The 20,783-nt window shown below is 45.6% G+C and overlaps 1 protein-coding gene across 6 annotated transcripts in view; it reads left to right on the top strand.

The window, feature by feature from the left end:
* Csmd2 (CUB and Sushi multiple domains 2) overlaps positions 1-20,783 on the top strand; it is a 542,274-nt gene that overhangs the window by 475,992 nt on the left and 45,499 nt on the right. For all 6 annotated transcript variants that reach the window (XM_078025879.1, XM_078025878.1, XM_078025877.1 and 3 more), the window contains 8 exons: positions 386-499; positions 5,137-5,325; positions 8,379-8,525; positions 11,730-11,918; positions 14,538-14,723; positions 15,554-15,748; positions 17,852-18,025; positions 19,543-19,716. In XM_078025879.1, the coding sequence (XP_077882005.1) occupies positions 386-499; positions 5,137-5,325; positions 8,379-8,525; positions 11,730-11,918; positions 14,538-14,723; positions 15,554-15,748; positions 17,852-18,025; positions 19,543-19,716 (1,368 nt within the window). The remainder of the gene's footprint in view (positions 1-385; positions 500-5,136; positions 5,326-8,378; positions 8,526-11,729; positions 11,919-14,537; positions 14,724-15,553; positions 15,749-17,851; positions 18,026-19,542; positions 19,717-20,783) is intronic.

Here is a 20,783-nt window from a genome sequence, read left to right as displayed (position 1 = left end):
GCAAACTGAGTTTGCATCCAAAATACCCTCCCTCTTCCTTTTTGACATGCCCGGAAGAGGAGCCAGGAAAGTGGTTTTCCTCTGTGATTCAAGTCAGCATTATTTTGAGAAATAAATCCCAGCATTATTTTGAGAAATAAATCCATGTAAGACAGTGTGGATTTCTTAGAATATGAAGATATCCATGGTCTTCGGCCAGGCAGAGCTGTGAGAGGGAAGCAGGGGTTATCTGGGCCCTGGACTAGAGTTGAGCCAATTGTTGAAGTCTGACAGCATGTGACCCCCCATGGATTGCTTGCTTGGAAGTGGATTTAAGGTGCTAAGGGGTTCCCAACAGCCCTGTCCAACTGCTCCAGAGCATCCCCATGTTGGTCTCTCTTGGCAGGTGACATCGTTCGCTACAGGTGTCTTCCTGGCTTTACCTTAGTGGGGAATGAAATCCTGACCTGCAAACTTGGAACCTCTCTGCAATTTGAAGGCCCACCCCCAATATGTGAAGGTAATTGCATCGAACCTCATCTATTGGGCCTGGAGTTCCTCCCAAACCAAACCCTGGCTTCACTCCTCTCTCGAGTCCCAATTCTTAGCTCAACTGTCCCTGCCTCATAAGCTAGAGGCCATGTGGTAAATGCTGGTGAGTGAGCAAATGAGGAATGAGTCCCCACCCTGGTCTGAGGTCTGGGCTGTGAACTGGCCACAGTGGCCACATTTATTTCTGTCTTCCCTTTTCCTTGCCTGAGCATTCCCTGGAATTGCATCCTGAGCTTTGGAAGGAGAACATTCTGGGTCCTTAGGGAGAACGGGGCTCACTCCCAAACCTTGCCCGACTGGAGTGTAAATGTGCTGAAGGTCCTGTGTGCTGACAGGGGACCCCGAGTCCACAGTTGTCCTCATCCAGTGTAGTGCCTTGACAGCAGGTGAATTCCCTCCTCCTCGACCACAAACAACCCTCCCCTCCCCAGGCATCTGACCCAGGGCAAGGCACCCCCCCCGTCCTGTGTAGAAGGTTCTCTTCCCTGAAATGAGGATGACGACTGCCCTCAGGCCCTGGGGCTGCTGTGAGGAGTGAAATGGGATCCTCATGTGGACCACTTCAGAAAAATGCCAGGCATATCGTGATGCTCCGTGTCACTGCTATTATCACAACGCGTACTACTGCTGCTCTCTGGGCTATTGCTACAACAAACGCTCCGTAGCCTGTGGAGAAACAAGCCTGCCTCTCCTCCACCCCTTGGGAAGCAAGGCAGAAGGAACCTGCAGTGGGGGTTGTTAGTGAGAAGGAGAGGAGCCTTCAGAATTGGGCTCCCAGGACATGGAGAAATTCACTGCCTCTTTATTTCAGTTGAGCCAACGCACCTGCATGCCAAACAGCTCAGTCATGCTCAGTCCCAGGCTTTCCTGCGGGACTGTGTCATTCTTGCCCTTGTAGACTTTCTTTGAACAACAGCTTCATTGAGATATAATTCACCCATGATGCAATTCACTCATTTCACGTGTCCAAGTCAATACTCTAGTTCATTCAGAATTTTTAGCCATCACTGTGAACAATCTTTATCACTCCAACAAGAAAGACCACAAGCCCATTTGCAGGCACTATTTCCTTCTAACTCCTCAGTTCTAGACAAACACCAATCTGGTTTCTGTCTCCATGTATTTGCTTAGTCTAGCCATTTTATATTAAAAAATCATACAATATCTGCTCCTTTGTGACTGGCTTCTTTCACTCAGTGTCATATTTTCAAGTTTCATTCCTGCTATAGTGCGTATCACTATTATCTTTGTTGTTGCCAAATAATATTCCATTAAATGGATATACCACATTTTGTTTAGCCATTCATCAGTTGATGAATATTTCGGTTGACTCTACTTTTTGGCAATTGTTAATTATGCTGCTATGACATTCATGGATCTGTTTTTGTATGGAGAATATGTCTTAATTTCAATTAGATATATACCTAGAAGTGAAATTCTGGGCCTATGAAAACTCCCTGTCTCGCCATTTGAGGAGCTACCAGTCTGCTTTCCAAGGTGACTAAACCATTTTACATTCCCAACAACTGTGTTTGAGGCCTCCAACTTTTCCACACCCTTGCCAACACATATTATTATTTCTCTTTTAATTCTTTCCATTCCAGTGAATAGAAACTGTTATCTTATTGTGGTCTTCATTTGCATTTCCCCAAGGGCTAATGATTTTGAGCATCTTCTCATGTGCTTATTATATATCTTCTTTGGAGGAATGTTCATTCAGGTTCTTTACCATTTTCAAAATTAGGTTGTCTTTTTATTATTGAGTGGTCATAGTTTTGTGTATTCTTGATAGAAACCTCCCATATGTTATTTGAAAAAAAAAATTCATGGATTGTCTTCTCACTTTCTTTTTCCTTTTTCTTTTTCTCTTTGGGCACTAGAGATTGAGCCCAGAGTGCTTTAGCATTGAGCCACATCCTCAGCCCTTTTATGTTTTATTTTAAGAAAGGGTCTTGCTAAGTTGCTGAGTACCTTGCTGAGTTCCTGAGACTGTCCTCAAACTTGCAATCCTCCTGCCTCAGCCTCCCAGACTTCTTGCTTTCTTGATGGCCTTCTTTGAAGCAAAATCATTTTAATTTGATGATGTCTGATTTATATATCTTTCTTGGGTTTGTTGTGCTTTTGGTATCATTTTTAAGGAATTCTTGCCTAGTCTATGCTTTCTTCTAAGAATTTATAACTTAAGCCCTTGCATTTAGATCTTGGATCCATTTTATTTAATTTTTGTATATGGCCAAGGTACGGGTCCAACTTCTCTTTTTTTGCATGTAGAGATCCATCCGTCCTAGTACCGTTTACTAAAAATGGGGGGAGTCCTTCAACTTTGTTCTTCCTTTTCAACATTATTTTGGTTTTTCTGCGTCTTTTGAATGCCTGTGAATTTTAGGATCAGATTGTCAACATCTGCAAAGAACCCAGATTTGATTTTTGGTAGGGATGGACTTGAATCTGCAGATCAATCTGGGAAGTATTGCCAAGTTAAAAACATGGTCTTCCCACCATGCATATGGGATGTCTCTTCTTTCCACAACTTCCTCTGCTCTTTGGCTTATTCCACTCACTACTGCATCTAACACCTTTTCCAATAACGTCTCAATTCTGTGACTAGGATCAAGCATTTTGTTATAGTCCCAGCAGCATGCCTCTGGCTATGGAAACACGAAAGAGTTGGTGAAGACTGTTAATCTAAGAACATCTCAGAGCAATTCCAACATTAAGAATAAAGTCATGGGGCTGGGGTGGTGGCTCAGTGGTAGAGTGCTTGCCTAGCATGTATGACACACTGGGTTCGATCCTCAGCACAATATAAATAAATAAATAAATAAATAAATAAATAAACAAACAAACAAATAAATAAATAAATAAATGTACTGTGCCATCTACAACCCTGGGAAGCAGGACTGGTAGAGGCCAGAGTGGACCAGATCCCCTTAATTTAAATATCACCTCACCTCAGTAGCCAGTGCAGGTCAGGTTAGTAAGGTCAGGAGCTTTGCAAAAATCAGGTGGGTCTCCATCTAGAGCCATTTACTTTCCTCTTCCTCTTACCAAATGAAAAAGAAACTCTCCCTGGAAAAGCTAGTGTCTGTCAATGCCACTTGGAAGGAATCCTGAATGAGTCATATGAAACTCATTTGGGACCACAGCAAACCCCTGCATGTGAGCCCATCCCCAGAGCTGATCAGCAAGCCCCTCCTCTGTGAAGGCAGGGGATGAAGGAAATGGTGAGATGGATAGAGAGCTACAGTCTCTTTCCCAGGGTTACTTCTTGGCCTTCCTTTCCCAGAAGCTCCCTTTTATCTGTCGCAGAATCCAGCACACTCAGGAAGCCTGGCTAACGGCACATCTACAGCAAAACACCAGTTCTTCCTGGTACTTGTACCACTGTCAAGGGCACCAAAGAAATTGATTTAGTCCTTAGAACTTTGCTTTGGAGTCCCCAAACCAAGCAAATGGAACTTGATTCCATGGATCCCACGTAATTTGTTCCTTGCTGTTGTGACACTCCCTGTGCCCCAGGATAGAGCAGCTCCTCATACCTGGGGTGTGCAAGGCCCTTCTGAACCAGCATCTTCCTACCCCTTCATTGTGACATGAGAAAGCCCAATTCTCCTCTGACTCCTCCATTCTTAAGGTCCATACTGAATGTCTTACTTAGGGTGGCATTTTTTCTTCAGATGTGTTAATACTGCCACTTAGCCAGTCCAAGTGTTGCTGAACCCTTTATGCTCTTGATGCAATCACACCATCATCATCATCCTCATCATCGTCATCATCTTTATCACCATCACCATCACTATTGTCACCACCATCACCATCACATCACCACCACCATCACCAACCACCACCATCACCAACCACCACCATCATCACCATCACCATCATCACTACCATCACCATCACCACCACCACCAACACCATCACCATCACATCACCATCACCATCATCACTACCATCACCATCACCACCACCACCAACACCATCACCATCACATCACCATCACCATCTCTATGATTTGTTGAAGCACTATGTTGTGTACTGTACATATAGTGTCTCATAACAAATAATATTTTATATAATACAATGGTCCTGGGAGGTAAGTCATATCTCTTGAGTGGGAGATGGAGAAGCCATCACACGAAGCAGAAAGAATTTGTTGAAGACCACACAGGTTGCTAGGGCAGAGGTGAGCTATAAATCCAAATACATTTGGCCCAAACTTTCATGGACTTACCTGCACCCTATACTATCTTTGTATAAACTTAACCCTCCCTAGAGATCAACTCTTTTGAGTTTGGGGTTCCTTACTGCTGACTCTACGTTTGCACCATCCCTACCTACTCCAAAGCCAGGTAGCAGTGCCCACATCTAAGCTAGGAAGTGATTCCCAGCAACTGGCAAGGCCCAAGTCCCAGCAATACTGTAGTGTTGACACAGTGTCCAAGGTCACCTGATGTCATGGAGCAGTATAATGCCAGGTGTGGGTCTTGTTTATGCTCAAGTACTGACTTTCCAATGGTTGACTTTTGCACCAGGAAAAAGCAAATGTGTTGGTCCCCGTTCCATCGTCACCCCATTTACCTGGTGTTTTTTTTTTCCTCCAAGTGCACTGCCCGACAAACGAGCTTCTGACAGACTCCACGGGTGTGATCCTGAGCCAGAGCTACCCTGGAAGCTACCCCCAGTTCCAGACCTGCTCTTGGCTGGTGAGAGTGGAGCCCGAGTACAACATCTCCCTCACGGTGGAATACTTCCTCAGTGAGAAGCAGTATGATGAGTTTGAGATCTTCGACGGTGAGTCAGGCCAATGCTGTGTACCTCTCTACTACAGAAGGCTTCAGGTCTCTGAGAGTCTGTGCTGCAGTTTTCCTGGCCCCATGTGCTATCTTGCTCTACACAGAAACCCAAGACTCTGGATCTAATGGGCTATGTGGCTGCTGGACCTGTTACAGAGCCCCTTCCTACTCTAGTCCCCACTCAAAGCAAGCACACTTGACTGTCAGCCAGTAAATTGGGTCTTTCAATACCTTACTCCCAGGTAAAGACCTTGCTGCTTCCAAAACACAAAGAAGTCTACACTGAGCTGCTTCTTTGGTCATGGGAGGGGAAAGGTGCAGTCATTTGTTCTTTAACCCAGAAGGAATAATATCTCAGCAAGCCCCAAACCACTGTACCCTCAAAATTTCACTGCAGACCTTTTAGGATTTATATCTTACTCTGTGGAGCATGAGCCTTGCAAAGGCATCTCCACTAATTGTCACTAATGCCTCATCAGATCCGATTAATATGATGCCCTCAATATAGTGAACCAATATGCTAAATTCTACAGGATGTCCAGATGGCCCCCAGTCCTTCATACTCTATTTTGACGAAATGCAGGAGAATTAATACTGCTGCCTGCTTCATGTGGATACAGGTTGATTCTGATCCTCCTTTCTGATGGGTATGGAAAAGAACGCATTGCCAGATCCATGTAACCAAGACTATGTTAATCTGCTCTGACGAAGATACAACATCTGGCACAGCTGTTCCAACTAGGTTACTCCTTAGTTATGTTTAGACTGTGAGGTAGAACTGGGCCAGGTCTCCATTTATTACCAACTTCAATCTAAATAGTATAGTCATGATAGGCTCTGAATCTTCAGCAATCAGCCTCATTCACACCTTGTACCCAAAGACTTTAAGATATTTAGACATTCTCATTTCTACAATATTCAGCTATTGGAGTATATAGTGGCAGGGCTTTGCGGGGAAGGAATAGAGAAATCACTATTATATACAATTGGCATATTTTGCAGGATCCTTTTTCACAGGGACCCAGCCTCTCCTTTAGCAGAAATGTTCTGGAATGGGAGATGCAACCTGGCCTGGTGGTCTGCAGACTGTACAAGGGATTGAGAATGTCCAATGTGGGCAGCTTTCCTTGCCCACTGGTTACCTAGTCATCATCTGCTTTGCTCATACATCTCTATCCTTTTTGGCTGCCCATTGTCTTGCCCTTAGGAATCCCATGTTCTATGGGCCATCTCCATAGACCCTCTGATCAGGCCCTCCCAAGGCCATTCTAACCTTGGTACCCATTTTAGTAATTTCTCCAACTTTGCTTCAGGCTGTTCACTGATTCCACTTGGCCTATGTATCCTAGGATTTCTGCACCCGTCACAGTAGAGAGAGGGGTTCTTATAAGTTAGACTACAGAAGCAGTGATGTTAGCTTGCTTAGCTTGCTTTGTTCCCCATATGACCATCCTCAGTACTCATCCCCATTACTACCAAGGAGCCTGGTTCCATGACAGCCTCTCCTCCCAAAGCTTCTGCTTATGGAGGACAGCCATTGCTCAGGGCCTCGGTAATGCTGGTGATCCCCCTGCCCAGTGCATTCTCGATTACTTTAATTAAACAGAGTGTCCTCCAGACCCTTCCAGGGAATACCGTCAGCTGGTGGGAGTTCTGCTCTCACACCTATTTGAGTCTGCTGCTTGTCTGAGCCTCTGAGCCCCTTCCTCCATGGTGTGCCACAGCAGTTTTGATGGTCCTGCTTTGTTCAATGTGGTCTATTACTTTCCCAGTCTTCCTTGAGTGGTCTAATAGTATATCAGAACCTTCACTCAGGGCCTTGTCCAGGGTGATAAATCCTGAATTATGGATTATCCCACTGTGTGCTGTGCCTCCCTTGAATCAGCACCCCAGGCATTTAAGGTAGGAAATGCAATCCCAGGCATTTAAGGTAGGAAAAGGGAAGAGGGAGGCCTTCCTCAAGGGGCCTTGGAAGAAATGTTGGGGATCTCTGTTACTTATGATGCTGAGACCTCGTGTTTTCCTCTAGTTTTGCTGCTCTCTGTTCATTCTATTTTTAGCATGCAGAAGAAGGGTATCCAAATGGAAGAGGTTCCCAGTTTGAAAACCTGCTCTTCCATCAACCAGCTGCTTGACCCTGGCTAAATCTCAAAATGGAAAATAGATATCATCTTACCTGCCAGCTGCTCTAGGCAGGTTCTCCCGAGAGCACTGCTTTAGATCTGGGCTTAGGAGGAAAGAACCCTTGAGCAATACCAGTGGGTGCAGAGAGAGGATGCTGCTGACCCTCAAAGTCACTCAGCACTTTAAGCCCTGGTGTCAGCACCTGTGCTCTGTAGAGCTGGAATGACCTATGTCCCCAGCCCAGTTGTGCTAGACTAGTGGAGTGGACTGCAGAGACCAAGGAAGGCACCCAGAGATAGCAGGTGAGACATAGGTTTATTGAGAAATGCTTACAGAGAAGGTCCAGTAGTGACAGGCTGGATGGGAGACTTTGCCAGAGAGTCCAGTAGCAACATCTGAAAGAAAGCACCCCCCTCCCTCATGGTGCTTGGTCACATAGTACCTACTGTCCCTCATAGTGCTACCTCAAAAGAGATTGCCTCCAATCCCTATGGTGTTTTGTCAAGGGGTAGTCAGCAGCATGAGTGACCTATAGTCTATCTAGTGCCCTGATTTCTGCACCAGTCATGGTAGAGACAGGGGTCTTATAAGTTAGACTACAGAAGCAGTGATGTTAGCTTGCTTAGCTTGCTTTCTTCCCCATATGACCAGCATCCAAAGAAGCAGCTGTCCTGGAGTACATACAAAAAAAAGCAGCTTTCTATTCCTAACACTAACTTATCCCCATTCCCAGCACTTATAAGAGAATTCTGTGTCCTTCAAGTTGCCACTATCTAGACATCCTGGCCCGGGGCCTGCTCTCTGTGATCCCTTGACTTTGCCAAGTTCATGGGAAGTTAAAGTGGTGTTCCAGGGACATGGTGTCATACTGCCCTCCTTTTCCTTAAGGGTGTTGCAGCCTGTAATCATGTGTCCTTCTCAACCTAGGTCCCTCAGGACAAAGTCCTCTGTTGAAAGCCCTCAGTGGGAATTACTCTGCTCCTCTGATTGTCACCAGCTCAAGCAACTCTGTGTACCTGCGCTGGTCATCTGACCACGCCTACAATCGAAAGGGCTTTAAGATTCGGTATTCAGGTGAGTAACCCATCAGGGCTCCTGAGAAGGACCAGGGCCTCTGAGGCCCTTCAGTCATTCACCCAAAACACCCAAATAAGCTGGGATCCAGCTCCTCAGCAAGGTGGTGGTACCTCATTGGGACTGGGCAGCCTCTTCCTATCTAAACCTCCCCCTCCTGGGAGTAGCACAGAGGCAGAATCCTGTTGCCTCTTTCTCTAGTCCTTGCCCCACTTTCAGTCTCTTCCCGTCTTCTCATGGTGCCAGCCTGTATCTCTAGGATAACTTAGGGCTCAGTTCCTGCCAGCTATCATACCAGAGCCCATGATGCCCAAGGGGGCTCCTGTCCCCCCTTTAAAAGCCTCCCTTTAGAAATTTAGGAAACATTAGTAAACTTCCTCAACCAAAAACCCTACAGTGGATCTCTCTCTGGGAAAGGTCACACAAGCAGCAAGGACGGGCTGTATTCCAAGGCCAGGAGCGTCTCCTCTGCTCTGCAAGCCCCGTCTTTTTGATTCCTATTGCTTTTTTATTTTTTATTTTTTTAGTTAACACATAAACCTTTATGTATCTATGGGTACAGTGTGACATAGATATATCTGTATGGTATATTATGTATATGCCACACTGTGCCCTTAGATGTCTAAAAGTATATAGTGATCCCACTAGAGCAGTTAGCAAGTCTGTCACTCGAAGCATCTACCACTTATGTTGAAAATAATCAAAAACCTTTATCTCGCTATTTTGAAATACACAATTTATTTTTGACAAGGGTCACCCTACTGTGTTGCTGAGCACAAAAGGATTTATTCCTCTTGTCTAACTGTATTTCTGTACCTGAGGATCGACCTCTTTCTGTCCCCTCTGCCGGCTCTCCTTCCCAGGCTCTGGAAACCCCTATTCTACTCTCTACCTCTGTGAAATCAGCCTTTTTAGCTTGTTCATATGAGTGGGAACATGCAGTACTGTCTCTCTGTACCTGGTTTATTTCACTTAACAGAATGTCCTCCAGTTCCATCCACATGGCCCCAGGTGGCGGGGTTTCATTCTCTTTTATGACAAGCCACATCTTATAGGCAGAGTCAGATCAAAGGCCAAGCCACACAAACAGCTGATTCAGGAACCCAGAAATATCCCTGGGCATGTGATGAGATGGAGAAAACCAAATCTACCCAAACTGCCATTACTGACTTGTTGGAAGAGAACTTGCCAAGCTGCTTGATACCCACTCGGAAGGCTGGTACCCCCTGACTGCTGACTTAGAGGGGGGAGTTGAATTACTTAAGGCCATGGGGAATTTCACCATGCCCAGTGCCCTTCAGCATACTCCAAACAAGTGTGGGACACATTTCTGAAGTATATTGTTAGGGAGGGACATCAAATTCTCAAGTTCTGCCTTTGGTATTGCTTATCTTTCTTGATCCATGTCTTGCTTGAGCCTCCTACTTACAAGACCAGCCCAAACTTAGAGGGCCCACTAGAGCAGTTCTAAAGAGCCCTGGAGTGTGGCCTCCAGGGAGAGACAACCAGATAAAGCTGCAGGGAACCTGGAAGGAGATAGATCTTTACTACCTCGGGGTCCAGTTTCCACGTTCTCTCCTTTCCCTGATGTACACCCTGGGGTGGGGAATCATGACCCCCCAGGATCAGCCACCAGCTCTATTACAGTCTAGCTCTAGGATTATTTACCAAGGCACTGAACTGCTTCCAGCCTCAGTTTCCTCTTGATGAAAAAGGAACCTCTAGGTGCCTCTCAGGGAAGAACGAGACTCAGTTCTCTCCAGGCCTATGACTTGGGACAGTTCAGCTACTCAATCTAAAGGGAAATCAGCATTTCCTACATTTGTTACATTAGTAACAACAATTAGTACTTAATAATTACAGTATAGTAGATATGTATAATTTGCATATGTCTTTCACTGTGACTAAGATAACATGTTCCTTAGTGAGGGGGACTCATAGATACAATATATGCAGGACAGAAGGGACAAAGAGAGGAAAGACACCCATGAATATGGTGTGGAGATATTTAAACCACCAGTTCTGTTCACAGAGGAGTGTGATCCCCAGACAAGAAGAGGCCAGAGACTGGGGCCCTCTTCCCTCATCCCTGTTGGCCTGGGAGACCCAACCAAGGACTCCTCAGGCAAACCAAGGGGCACATGCCATCTGTCCTGAGGTCATCCCGTCTTCACAGCCTCACGGGATAGACCTGCAGGTCCCTGGCAGGGCTTGTCATGTGAGTTTTCCGGCTGGGATGCTTTCCTGTTTCTTTCACTGCTGTCTCCTGAGCACCTAGAACAGACATTGGCCTGTAAATGGACATTCTAGATCTTTATGTTGGACAAATGGATGAAACACTGAAGCCATATGTTGAGGGGACATGTTGGGGAATTTATGTCCTGGATTCCCAGGGGTCCCCTACACAGCAGAAAAAAAAAAAAAAAAAAGGAGAGCCATCATTAATGGAGCACTCAGCGCCCTGCACTGTGCTGGGAGCTTTATATACATGGTGTTTTTTAAATTGTCCACAGACCTGAGGTGGATACATATAGATCCCAACTTCCAGGGGAGGACACTAGAGCTAAACAAGTTTCAGTGGTTTGTCCCAAGTCACGGGCCTGGAGAGTTTAGAAAATGAGGCCCCTGCAGTCTCACTTTTCAGGAACCAATCCCACTGGGTTGCACTTTCCAAGGATGCCAGGGAGCCTGATCCGGGCCATGCATCCAGGGCTGCCCATAGGCCTCAAAGAGGACCCAGTTCTTCATGGAGCAGTTTTTATTTATTTTCTTTCTTTCTTTCTTTATTTTTTATTGGTTGTTCACAACATAACAAAGCTCTTGACATATCATATTTCATACATTAGATTGAAGTGGGTTATGAACTCCCAATTTTTACCCCAAATGCAGATTGCAGAATCATGTCAGTTACACATCCACAATTTTACATAATGCCTTATTAGTAATTGTTGTATTCTGCTACCTTTCCTATCCCCTACTATCCCCCATGGAGCAGTTTTTTAAATTCTCCTTTATTCTGCTTTTGCTTTTAAACTGGCTTTTTTCTTTTTCCCAATATCAACCACTCAGACCTTCCTAAATAGCAGAGAACATGGTAGTGACCAACATAAAGAAACAGGGGGGAAGAAGGGGTAAGGGCCAGCATGAGAGACCACCTGTGCTCCTGCTCACACCTGGTTCCCTGAGCCACATCTTGTTGTTCAGCCCCTTACTGCAGCCTGCCCAGGGCTCCACTCCACGGCTTCATTCTGGGCCAGACCAGCACTCAGCCCGGCGGCTCCATCCACTTTGGCTGCAACACAGGATTCCGCTTGGTGGGACACAGCATGGCCATTTGTACCCGGCACCCCCAGGGGTACCACCTGTGGAGCGAGGCCATTCCTCTCTGTCAAGGTAAGAAGCAGGTGGGAAGCAAGTCACAAAGCGACTGGGATCCAACTCAACTCTTGGCTTCTGTCAAAATGAGTCACTTCCACATGCAGGTTTCCCAAGGGTTTGATAATGAATTCATTAATCTAGCAAATATTTACCAAGCATCCATAATACCTTCAGCCCTGGGATGACATATGCATAGCAGTCTCTGTTTTCAGAGCCATGGGGGAGATGGATATGTGAGCACATAAATGCAGAGTGACACAGTAAGAACAGATCCACCCACTAGACAGTGAGGGAAGGCTTCCAGAGGGGAGGAGGGGAGCAAGTGAGTTGATCAGACATTTAAAATGTACAGACTACCCTTTAGCTTGCAGGAAGTATCTTTTAGACTTCACTTTTGACCCCTGGAGGAATATACATTTAGACTAGGAATCCGGGGGCGGGGGGAATAAAACTACAAACAATTTTTAAAAAGCAATAATGAACAATAATTCCATCACAGGAGATTGCTACTGCTAACATTTCAGCTCGTTTCCTTTGGTTTTCTATAGATTGATTGCAAAAATAGGATCGTCAGTGTATAAAACTTTTAATATTTTATCAATATCTTTCAAATAATTGTATATACTTCCTCATTATTATTTTTGGTGATTGCATAGCATTATGGGAAAACTGACGTGTAATCAAGTATAGTTCTACTATGAGTCATTTGGAGTCCATACTTTTTGCTACCCAAAACTTTTAACTCCATATTATGAACACTCATGTTTATTTCATCAAAATAAATGCCCAGAAATGAGACTGTTGAATCACAAAATATGCAAAATTAATAGCTTTCGATAAAAGCCTTTTACAAATGTTGTCCTCATTTACACTTCTACCAGCGGCACATGGAGATTGTCCTTTATCCCACAATCTCAACAATATGTACTGCATTTCAAAAAGAAGAGGAAAACTTTGTCCTTTATATAGACAAGAAGAGGAAATTATGCTGTATTAGATTTTATTTTTCTTTGCTTCCCAGTGTGGTGAAGTGCTTTTAGTGACATTCATCATCCCTGATCCTCACAACCTACTGGTCTGAGCCTGCTCTTTCCCAAAGAGAAGAAACAGTGTGTTGTTAATATTCTACTGTAAGCCCTAAGCAAAGGTCACAAAGAACTGACTGTCCACAAATGGCAGATATTATCTGGCTTCAGTTTGTGTCTTTAATCACATCAACATGGACAAGTCTTTTGTCCAGAGCTCCCATTGCAAACTACCCTCATCTGTTACCTCTGTCACTCTCAAAGGAAGCCATCCTGGTGTTGCTCCACGTGCCTTCCTCCCGTTCCACACTAAGCCTCCTTCCGATGCCCTCCCTCTGTGTTCTCTGGCATCCTGGTTCTATACCCCACCTCGCTGCCTACCCAGGAGGCTCTCCTCACTCCCTCCTCCACGGGGACCAGGGCTCTCCTGAGCATATGTGTGCTGTGGCCCTGGAAGTAGGGAAGTTAATCCCCCCAACACCATTTCCCATTTTCAGGGTCAGGAAGGGTCTGACATTCTCTCTCTCAAACCATGAATTTACTCTACCTGAGAGATTCTGGGTCCCCAGATACCTCTCTGTCCTCCCCAGCCCCGTTCTCTGTCTCTATGTAGTCTTCCCACAGAGGTTTCATTCCATACGTTTCAGATACTTTGTGCTTGTATTTCTCCTCCCTGACCCACAGAAACGTCCCTTTACCTCTAGGTTGGGGAATGTCACTTAGGCATGGAGAACATGAGACTCAGACTTATCCTCTCTCTGGCTGAGGAGTCCTCTTCTGTCCTCTCAGCTATCCAGGAGAGCAGGGCCATGAGAGGTGATTGCTGTCACTCCTTCACCCGAGGTCCCCAGGTGCCTCAAGACACGATGAATCTAAAGTTTAAAGATTACACATCTTCTGTTTACTGAATCAGCTCTGTTTCCTAAGGGAATCTTTTCCTGTACTTTTTAATCTTATCTTTATGTATCACATGGACACCTACTGGTGTTCCTCCTACAGGTTGTGATCTGTGATTATTCATATTTAAAAAGTAAAGGCTAGGTTGATTTTTCCAGGCAGCAAACGTGGATTGCCTTTGTTGTTATTTTATACAAATGTCTTTGCCCATAGGTCTCTCCCATGAATAAGAGGTTGAGTTGAGGTGTAGCCAGGATAATAGAGGGGCATCCCTTAGGTTCAGAGACCTTAAATTCTAGGAAAAGAACTCAGCTGCCCTAGTTTGTTGAAGAAAGTTCTTTCTCTGACCTTAAGTAAAAGAGACAAAAATCTCTATTTTGTTTGGAAAATAGATGCTTGAATGCCCCTATGCTGTATTTGTGGGAAGGGAGGGAAGTCTTACCCTGAAGCCTTTCCCGTATATTTCTGAGCTGCAGATTTTTTGCTTCATTTAATCTATCTAGGCACTTTTGTCTTTACTCCATCTTCCAGATTTTGTTTTCCTCAAAATCTCTGCCAATGACACTCCCATTTTCTTTTTTTTTTATTGTGAGTCTTTTCCCTTTTATTATTTTTTACTATAATATTATTAGGGCCCTAGAGAGAAGAAGAAAGATCAAAATATTTCCCAGAACCCCATCCAGAAACTCATGATGCATCTCTCCTTTTCTAGCTCTTTCCTGCGGTCTTCCTGACGCCCCCAAGAATGGAATGGTGTTTGGCAAGGAGTACACGGTGGGGACCAAGGCTGTGTACAGCTGCAGCGAAGGCTACCACCTCGAGGCTGGTGCGGATGCCACCGCGGAGTGTCTGGAGACAGGCCTGTGGAGCAACCACAACGTCCCCCCTCAGTGTGTCCGTGAGTCCCTGGGCAATGGAGTGGCTGGGTAGGCAGCAGACAAGATGCCTGCAAGGGCCGAGCTGAAGAGCGGAATGTGTACATGACAGTCCAGGGATTCGGGGAGGGGAGGAGTGGCCTCTGCCAGCTTGGGCTGCCATTGAAGTTCCTCTCAGAGGATTAATGGACTGTTGTGCGGGGACATTTCCATAAACCACCACAGAACTTACAAGTGACCTCGTCTAATGGAGAAACTGTCAGAGAGTGTGTATGAATGTCCCTCCATCACAAAAATCTGAAATGATGACTTTTAGGCTAGAATCCAAATTGGCAGCCTCATGGTCATACTTAGGTCAAAGATACAGGTTTTTTGGTTTCCTTTGGCCTACACTGTGCTTTGTAAAAAAAAAAACAAAATGCTTCTCAACAGTGTAAAATCAGGAAATTTTCAATAAACATCCAGATTCTTGGCTTCTCCTGGAAAATAAAGGCCGGACTAAATGGAACTTACATTCCCACAACCAAAAAACCAACCACCAACCGTGACTGAGTACCATCTCCCTCCTCTTTTTTCTCTCCTCCTCCTCCTCTTCTTTCTCCTCCTCTTCCTTCTCTACTTCTTCCTCCTCCTCCTCCTCCTCCTCCTTCTTCTCCTTCTCCTTCTTCTTCTGATCTGCACGCCTCAGTTTGCCATATCCCCCTCCCCAGCACTTCACCCATTTTCCAAACCTCCCTAAGGACTTAAGGTTCTTGAATTTATCATGACTGCATTGGGTTCTCCAGTCCCCAGCTCTGGGCTCCTGCACTGTCTTCCATAATTGATTAACCTTCCTCCCCCATTGTTCCCCCAGCTGTGACCTGTCCTGATGTCAGCAGTATCAGTGTGGAGCATGGCAGGTGGAGGCTCATCTTTGAGACCCAGTACCAGTTCCAGGCCCAGCTGATGCTCATCTGTGACCCTGGCTACTACTACACTGGCCAGAGGGTCATCCGCTGTCAGGCCAATGGCAAATGGAGCCTTGGGGATTCCATGCCCACTTGCCAAAGTAAGCCCAGGAGGGGAGGGTGGGCAAGTTTGCACAGGGTCTCCTACAGGGGGTACATTGGAGAAGGGGAGAGGAGGGGTACCTCCAGGGATTGTAGTGTCCTCTTTTTGTACACACACCTAGAATCAGGGGCCGGGGAAATGCCTGATCCACTGACAAAGTACTTCTTAGTACTTCATATTAGAAGGTACATTTTTAATAAGCTGTACAGGTGAGCATGCACTGATTCATTTGTTCAACATTCCTTAGGCCCCACAGCAGGATACTCCAGGTGTTGTAGGGGTATAAAGAAGTAAGACTGTGTTTCCTGCCAACAAGGAGCTTGCAGGACTAGAGCAGCAGACAAAGAAGCAATGATAATATGGTGTGTGGTGAGACATGGTGTGTGCAGGTGTGAAGCTTGCACAGGCACCAGACACCTAGTCTGTCTTCCTCTCCTTCTTCACTGTTATTTTTCTTCAGTTCTTTAATGTACTTCAAAGGTCACGGTTCCTGGGAAGTAAGTTGGAAACAGAGGTTAATTAGGGAGTGCTCTTGGGATCTCCACTTGTTGGGAGGGGGCAAAGTTGCAATGTATGCAGTCGAGGGGAAAAATAAAGAATGTCCACGTGTTTCTGCCCCTTTCAATGCTTTATTCACTCAACTTACTGAATATAATTTCACTCTATAGGTTCTTAATCAAGAAAACGACAATCCTTAGTGCTAGGCACTGCAATAGACATGATCACTTCACAGCAAACAATTCTAGATTAATCCACTCACAGCAAACAATTCTAGATTAATTCTAAGTATTGCAAACACACTTAATCAAGACAGGCTAATGACAGACATTCCCTCTGCATGCTAAGTTCAAAAGTCTCAAGCCTTAGGCTTTATGTCCAGCAGATGCACACTCACTCAGACCATGGTGACCGGGTCCAGAACCAAGGCAGGCTTTTCCTGGTGTGTAGTGGACGACCAGTTGAGAAGAGTGTTGTAGAGAGAAGTTGCAGCTCTCACCAAGGTCCAGACAGGCAGTAGAGTTTGAGAGCGGTGAGGATCACGCAGAGGCTCGGGAACGATGACAAGTGATGGGATGTCAGGTCCTCATCAGGCTCTCCAGCTCCAGTGCATCCTTGTTTCTGCTGGCTGAATCCCTGTTCATTTGCTCTATTATTTATACTAAATTTGGGGGCTTTTGACCCCCTTTTCAATCCTTATCAGCTACCACTGGATTTCTCAGTGACATCATTTACCCTGGGGTCAGAAACATCTGTCTGGTGGTCTCCACCCTGATCTTCTCACCTTTCCCTCTTATCAGGGGAGGACAGCCTGCCAGGGGCTTCCCTCTGTTTATCAGGGTGAGGGGAAGGAACTTGTCTGAGGCCACACTGGAGGGCTCTGTGGGTGTTCCTGGTGAGACTGCAGGTTTCAAACTGGAGTTTGTAAAATAGAGTTGCTTTGTCTCGGGCCTAAGGCCATCCTCACTGTAGAAGGGAAGGGAAGGGTGTGGGCCTTACAGTGTGATATACTTATATGTGAGTGTGTGTGTGTGTGTGTGTGTGTGTGTGTGTGTGTGTGTGAGAGAGAGAGAGAGAGAGAGAGAGAGAGAGATCCCCAAGGTCATGAGTATAGGACAGCCTCACTGCAGTGCAGCTTGGTGATTAGGCCTCACCTTGATCGTCAGCCAAGGCCATCAGCAGAGCTCTTAGAGAGAGCCTGAGGCCACCCTGGCTTCAGCAGAAGAGGAGAGGTTGACTGGCAGTGCCTGCCCAGGGCATTGGGGAGTACAGAATCGCCACCTCTTCCTAACCACAGCGCCTGCCTGAACCTCCTGAGGAGTTTTTTTTTTTTTTAAAAAATACAGATGCCTGGGCCTTATTATCTCCAGAGATTGAGGGCATCTGGAGTAGAGTCAAGGATATAATAGCTCCTCTGGTCCTTCCAGAGACACCTGCAGCTGAGACATCACATCACACCAGTCCATGTCACAACCCACATTCTGGTCTTGAGTTCCTGGGGAGGAAGGCTAAACCGATGTTACTTTTGTCATAATTCATGTTCATCAGAAGCAGCACGTGTCCCTCTTCTTAGAGCCGACTGTGTGTTTTCTGGTCCTTTCAGTCACCTCCTGTGGAGAGCTCCCCACGCCCCCCAGTGGCCACCGCATTGGAACACTGTCTGTCTATGGGGCCACTGCCATCTTCTCCTGCAATTCCGGGTACACGCTGGTGGGCTCCAGGGTGCGGGAATGCTTGGCCAACGGGCTCTGGAGCGGCTCAGAAGTCCGCTGCCTGGGTAAGTGGTCTCCTCCGGACAGACCAGATGTTTCCAAAGCTGGGAGCCCCCTTTTCACCAGGATCATTTTACCTTCTGTCGGAAAATGTTTACCCCAAGCACCATTCTGCAGCTGCCATGTCTAAAACCCCGAACCAGCTTCTGTTGGAGCATTCAAGTCCGATGAGACCAGCCTTTGAGGGGTTCTCATTCTGATCAGAAAAACAACCCCTTGTTATTGGGCCTTGCATAAGGGGTAAAGCCTCAGCCCCCACCTTACAGAGGCACATTCCTGTAACATAACTCAAATACCCTTTATATTATATATTAGCAAATTATTTAAAATACATATGTATGCATATATGTGAATTACATCGTATTGCATATATGTGTGTGTTTTCTTACATATATGGTAAGAAAAAGACATACATAAAAGCAACCTGGCTTACAAAATACGAAGTTTTCATTTTTCTCTCCTCTTGCTCCTCTCAATTCCAAAAGAGGGTCTCAGCCACACAAACCTCACAGAATCAGTTGGGCCATCTCTCCTGGGTGGACAGTGCTGCCCTCCCACCCTCTCAAGCCCCTGTTAAGCACACAGTCATGGGTTATTTCCACACAGCGCCAAAGGAAGCCAACAGAGGAGCCAACAGAATGCCAGGAAGACCTGCTACTCAAACCCCATTGAATAAAGATAACTCACCCAAGTGTCACTCAAAAAGGAAAGAAATTTAGCCAAACCATGTTTTTATATAGTGTTTTTAATATGACTAGGCTTTGACAGCCTTAATTAGACCGTGGCATCCTCCATGAGGTTGATGGTCAGTAAATGCTGGTTGATGAGAAGGAGAGACACCCCTGTGTTAGTCAGCTTTCCATGCGCTGACAGATGCCTAAGGTAACCAACTTGTGAAGAGGAAAGGTTCATGGCTCATGGTGTCAGAGGTCCCAGGCCATGGTCACTCAGCCCTGTTGCTCTGGGCCTGTGGTGAGGCAGAACATCATGGAGGGAACTTGGAACCAAGGAAACTGCTCACCTCATGGCGTCCAGGAAGCAAAGAACCTGGACAGGATCAGGGTCCCAATATCCCCTTCAAGAGCACCCCACATCCCAGTGACCTAACTTCTCCTGACTAAGCCCCACCTCTTAAGGCTTCTGCCACCTTCTAACAGTTGTGTGGGCTGGGGACAGGGGCCTCAGCACAGGGGCCTTCCAGGATCTTATCTAAACCAAGGCAATCCCTGAGGCAGGTGAGTTCCCACATGTGTGCAGCAACAAAAAGCTCAGAAACAGGTGGCCATTTGGGATGCAACCCTGCGATTGGGGTTGCCGTGCCCTCGAGACCATTTCTATCATGTCTCTGATTCCTGAAGTCACTCCTGTATTGCTACTTTCAGGGGGAGCTGGGAAAAGTGAAGGGTGCTTGGGACTCGGTGCTTTTTTCCCCCATATCCCTGTCTCTCTCCACCTTGACCAAGCTCTGCCTCATTTTCTGGAAGCTCCTCTTTGATTTCCTCTTTCCCATTTCCCACCCAAGCTGGACACTGTGGGACCCCTGAGCCCATCGTCAACGGACACATCAACGGAGAGAACTACAACTACCGGGGCAGCGTGGTGTACCAGTGCAACGCCGGCTTCCGCCTCATCGGCATGTCCGTGCGCATCTGCCAGCAGGACCACCACTGGTCGGGCAAGACCCCTTTCTGTGTGCGTAAGTATGTCACCCGCTCTCCCTAGTCCCCGGCTCAGATTCAACACGGACCCTCTCTTAGGTTAGCTAGAAGATTCGTAGAGTTTTTAATTTTTTTAATTTTTTTCTTTCTCAAAGATGTAATCATGACCTCCATTGTTTTCACTTGTCCACATCATTAATTGTTGCTTTCACTTGGATTGTTTCTTCCCTATGATTTGGTTTGCTTAATAGTCATGTCCTAGCTTCAGAGTTGGGATTTTAATTCATTTGTTGGGATTTTAATTCATTCTTTCGTTTGTATAGATATTTATTGACATAAGTATTGAAACCTATGGAATTATTTTTGATCAGCTGTTTTAATTGTATCTCAGAGAGTCTCATAATGAAGGTTTATCATTTGTGAGAAAGTCTGTAATTTTGGTATTATAGTATCTCTCTGTCCATATATATGTGTGTGTGTGTGTGTGTGTGTGTGTGTGTGTGTGTGTGTATAGATAGATAGATAGATGAGAGAGAGAGAGAGAGAGAGAGAGAGAGAGAGAGTCATGTAGATATGTATTTCATAAATCATGTTGCTTATGTCCTCTTTATTCTTGCTAATTTTGGTCTACTTGGCCTTTTTTTCCTAAGATGTATATTTAAAGTTTCCTATTATCAGTGTGTTTCCACTTTTTCTTGCATTCCTTGCAGTATCTTTCTTTCTTTCTGTATTATCAGAAATTGAACCCAGAGGCGTTTAACTACTGAGCCGAATCCCCAGCCCTTTTTTGTGTCTTATTTAGAGACAGGATCTCTCTGAGTTGCTTAGGGCCTCACTAAGTTCCTGAGGCTGCCTTTGACTCTGTAGTTTCTGCTAAATAAAGGTAATTGCTGTGTTATTGGGTGCATAGATATTCATAATTATTGGCATGAATGTCAAATTGTGGGTTTTAGCTTTTAAAACTGTCTTCTTCATCACTGATAACATTTTTTAGTTGAAGTTTTACTTTGCTTGATATCAGGCTTACACCAACTCCTTTGATTCTTTTTCCTGATATGGTCTTTGACCATCCATTTAATGGTGGATGAATCTCTTAAATCAAGTG

This window comes from Ictidomys tridecemlineatus, chromosome 11 (genome assembly GCF_052094955.1).
Source record: "Ictidomys tridecemlineatus isolate mIctTri1 chromosome 11, mIctTri1.hap1, whole genome shotgun sequence".
NCBI lineage: Eukaryota > Metazoa > Chordata > Mammalia > Rodentia > Sciuridae > Ictidomys > Ictidomys tridecemlineatus.
Note: the sequence above shows the minus strand (reverse complement) of the source record. Positions and strands in the feature narration are given on the sequence as shown.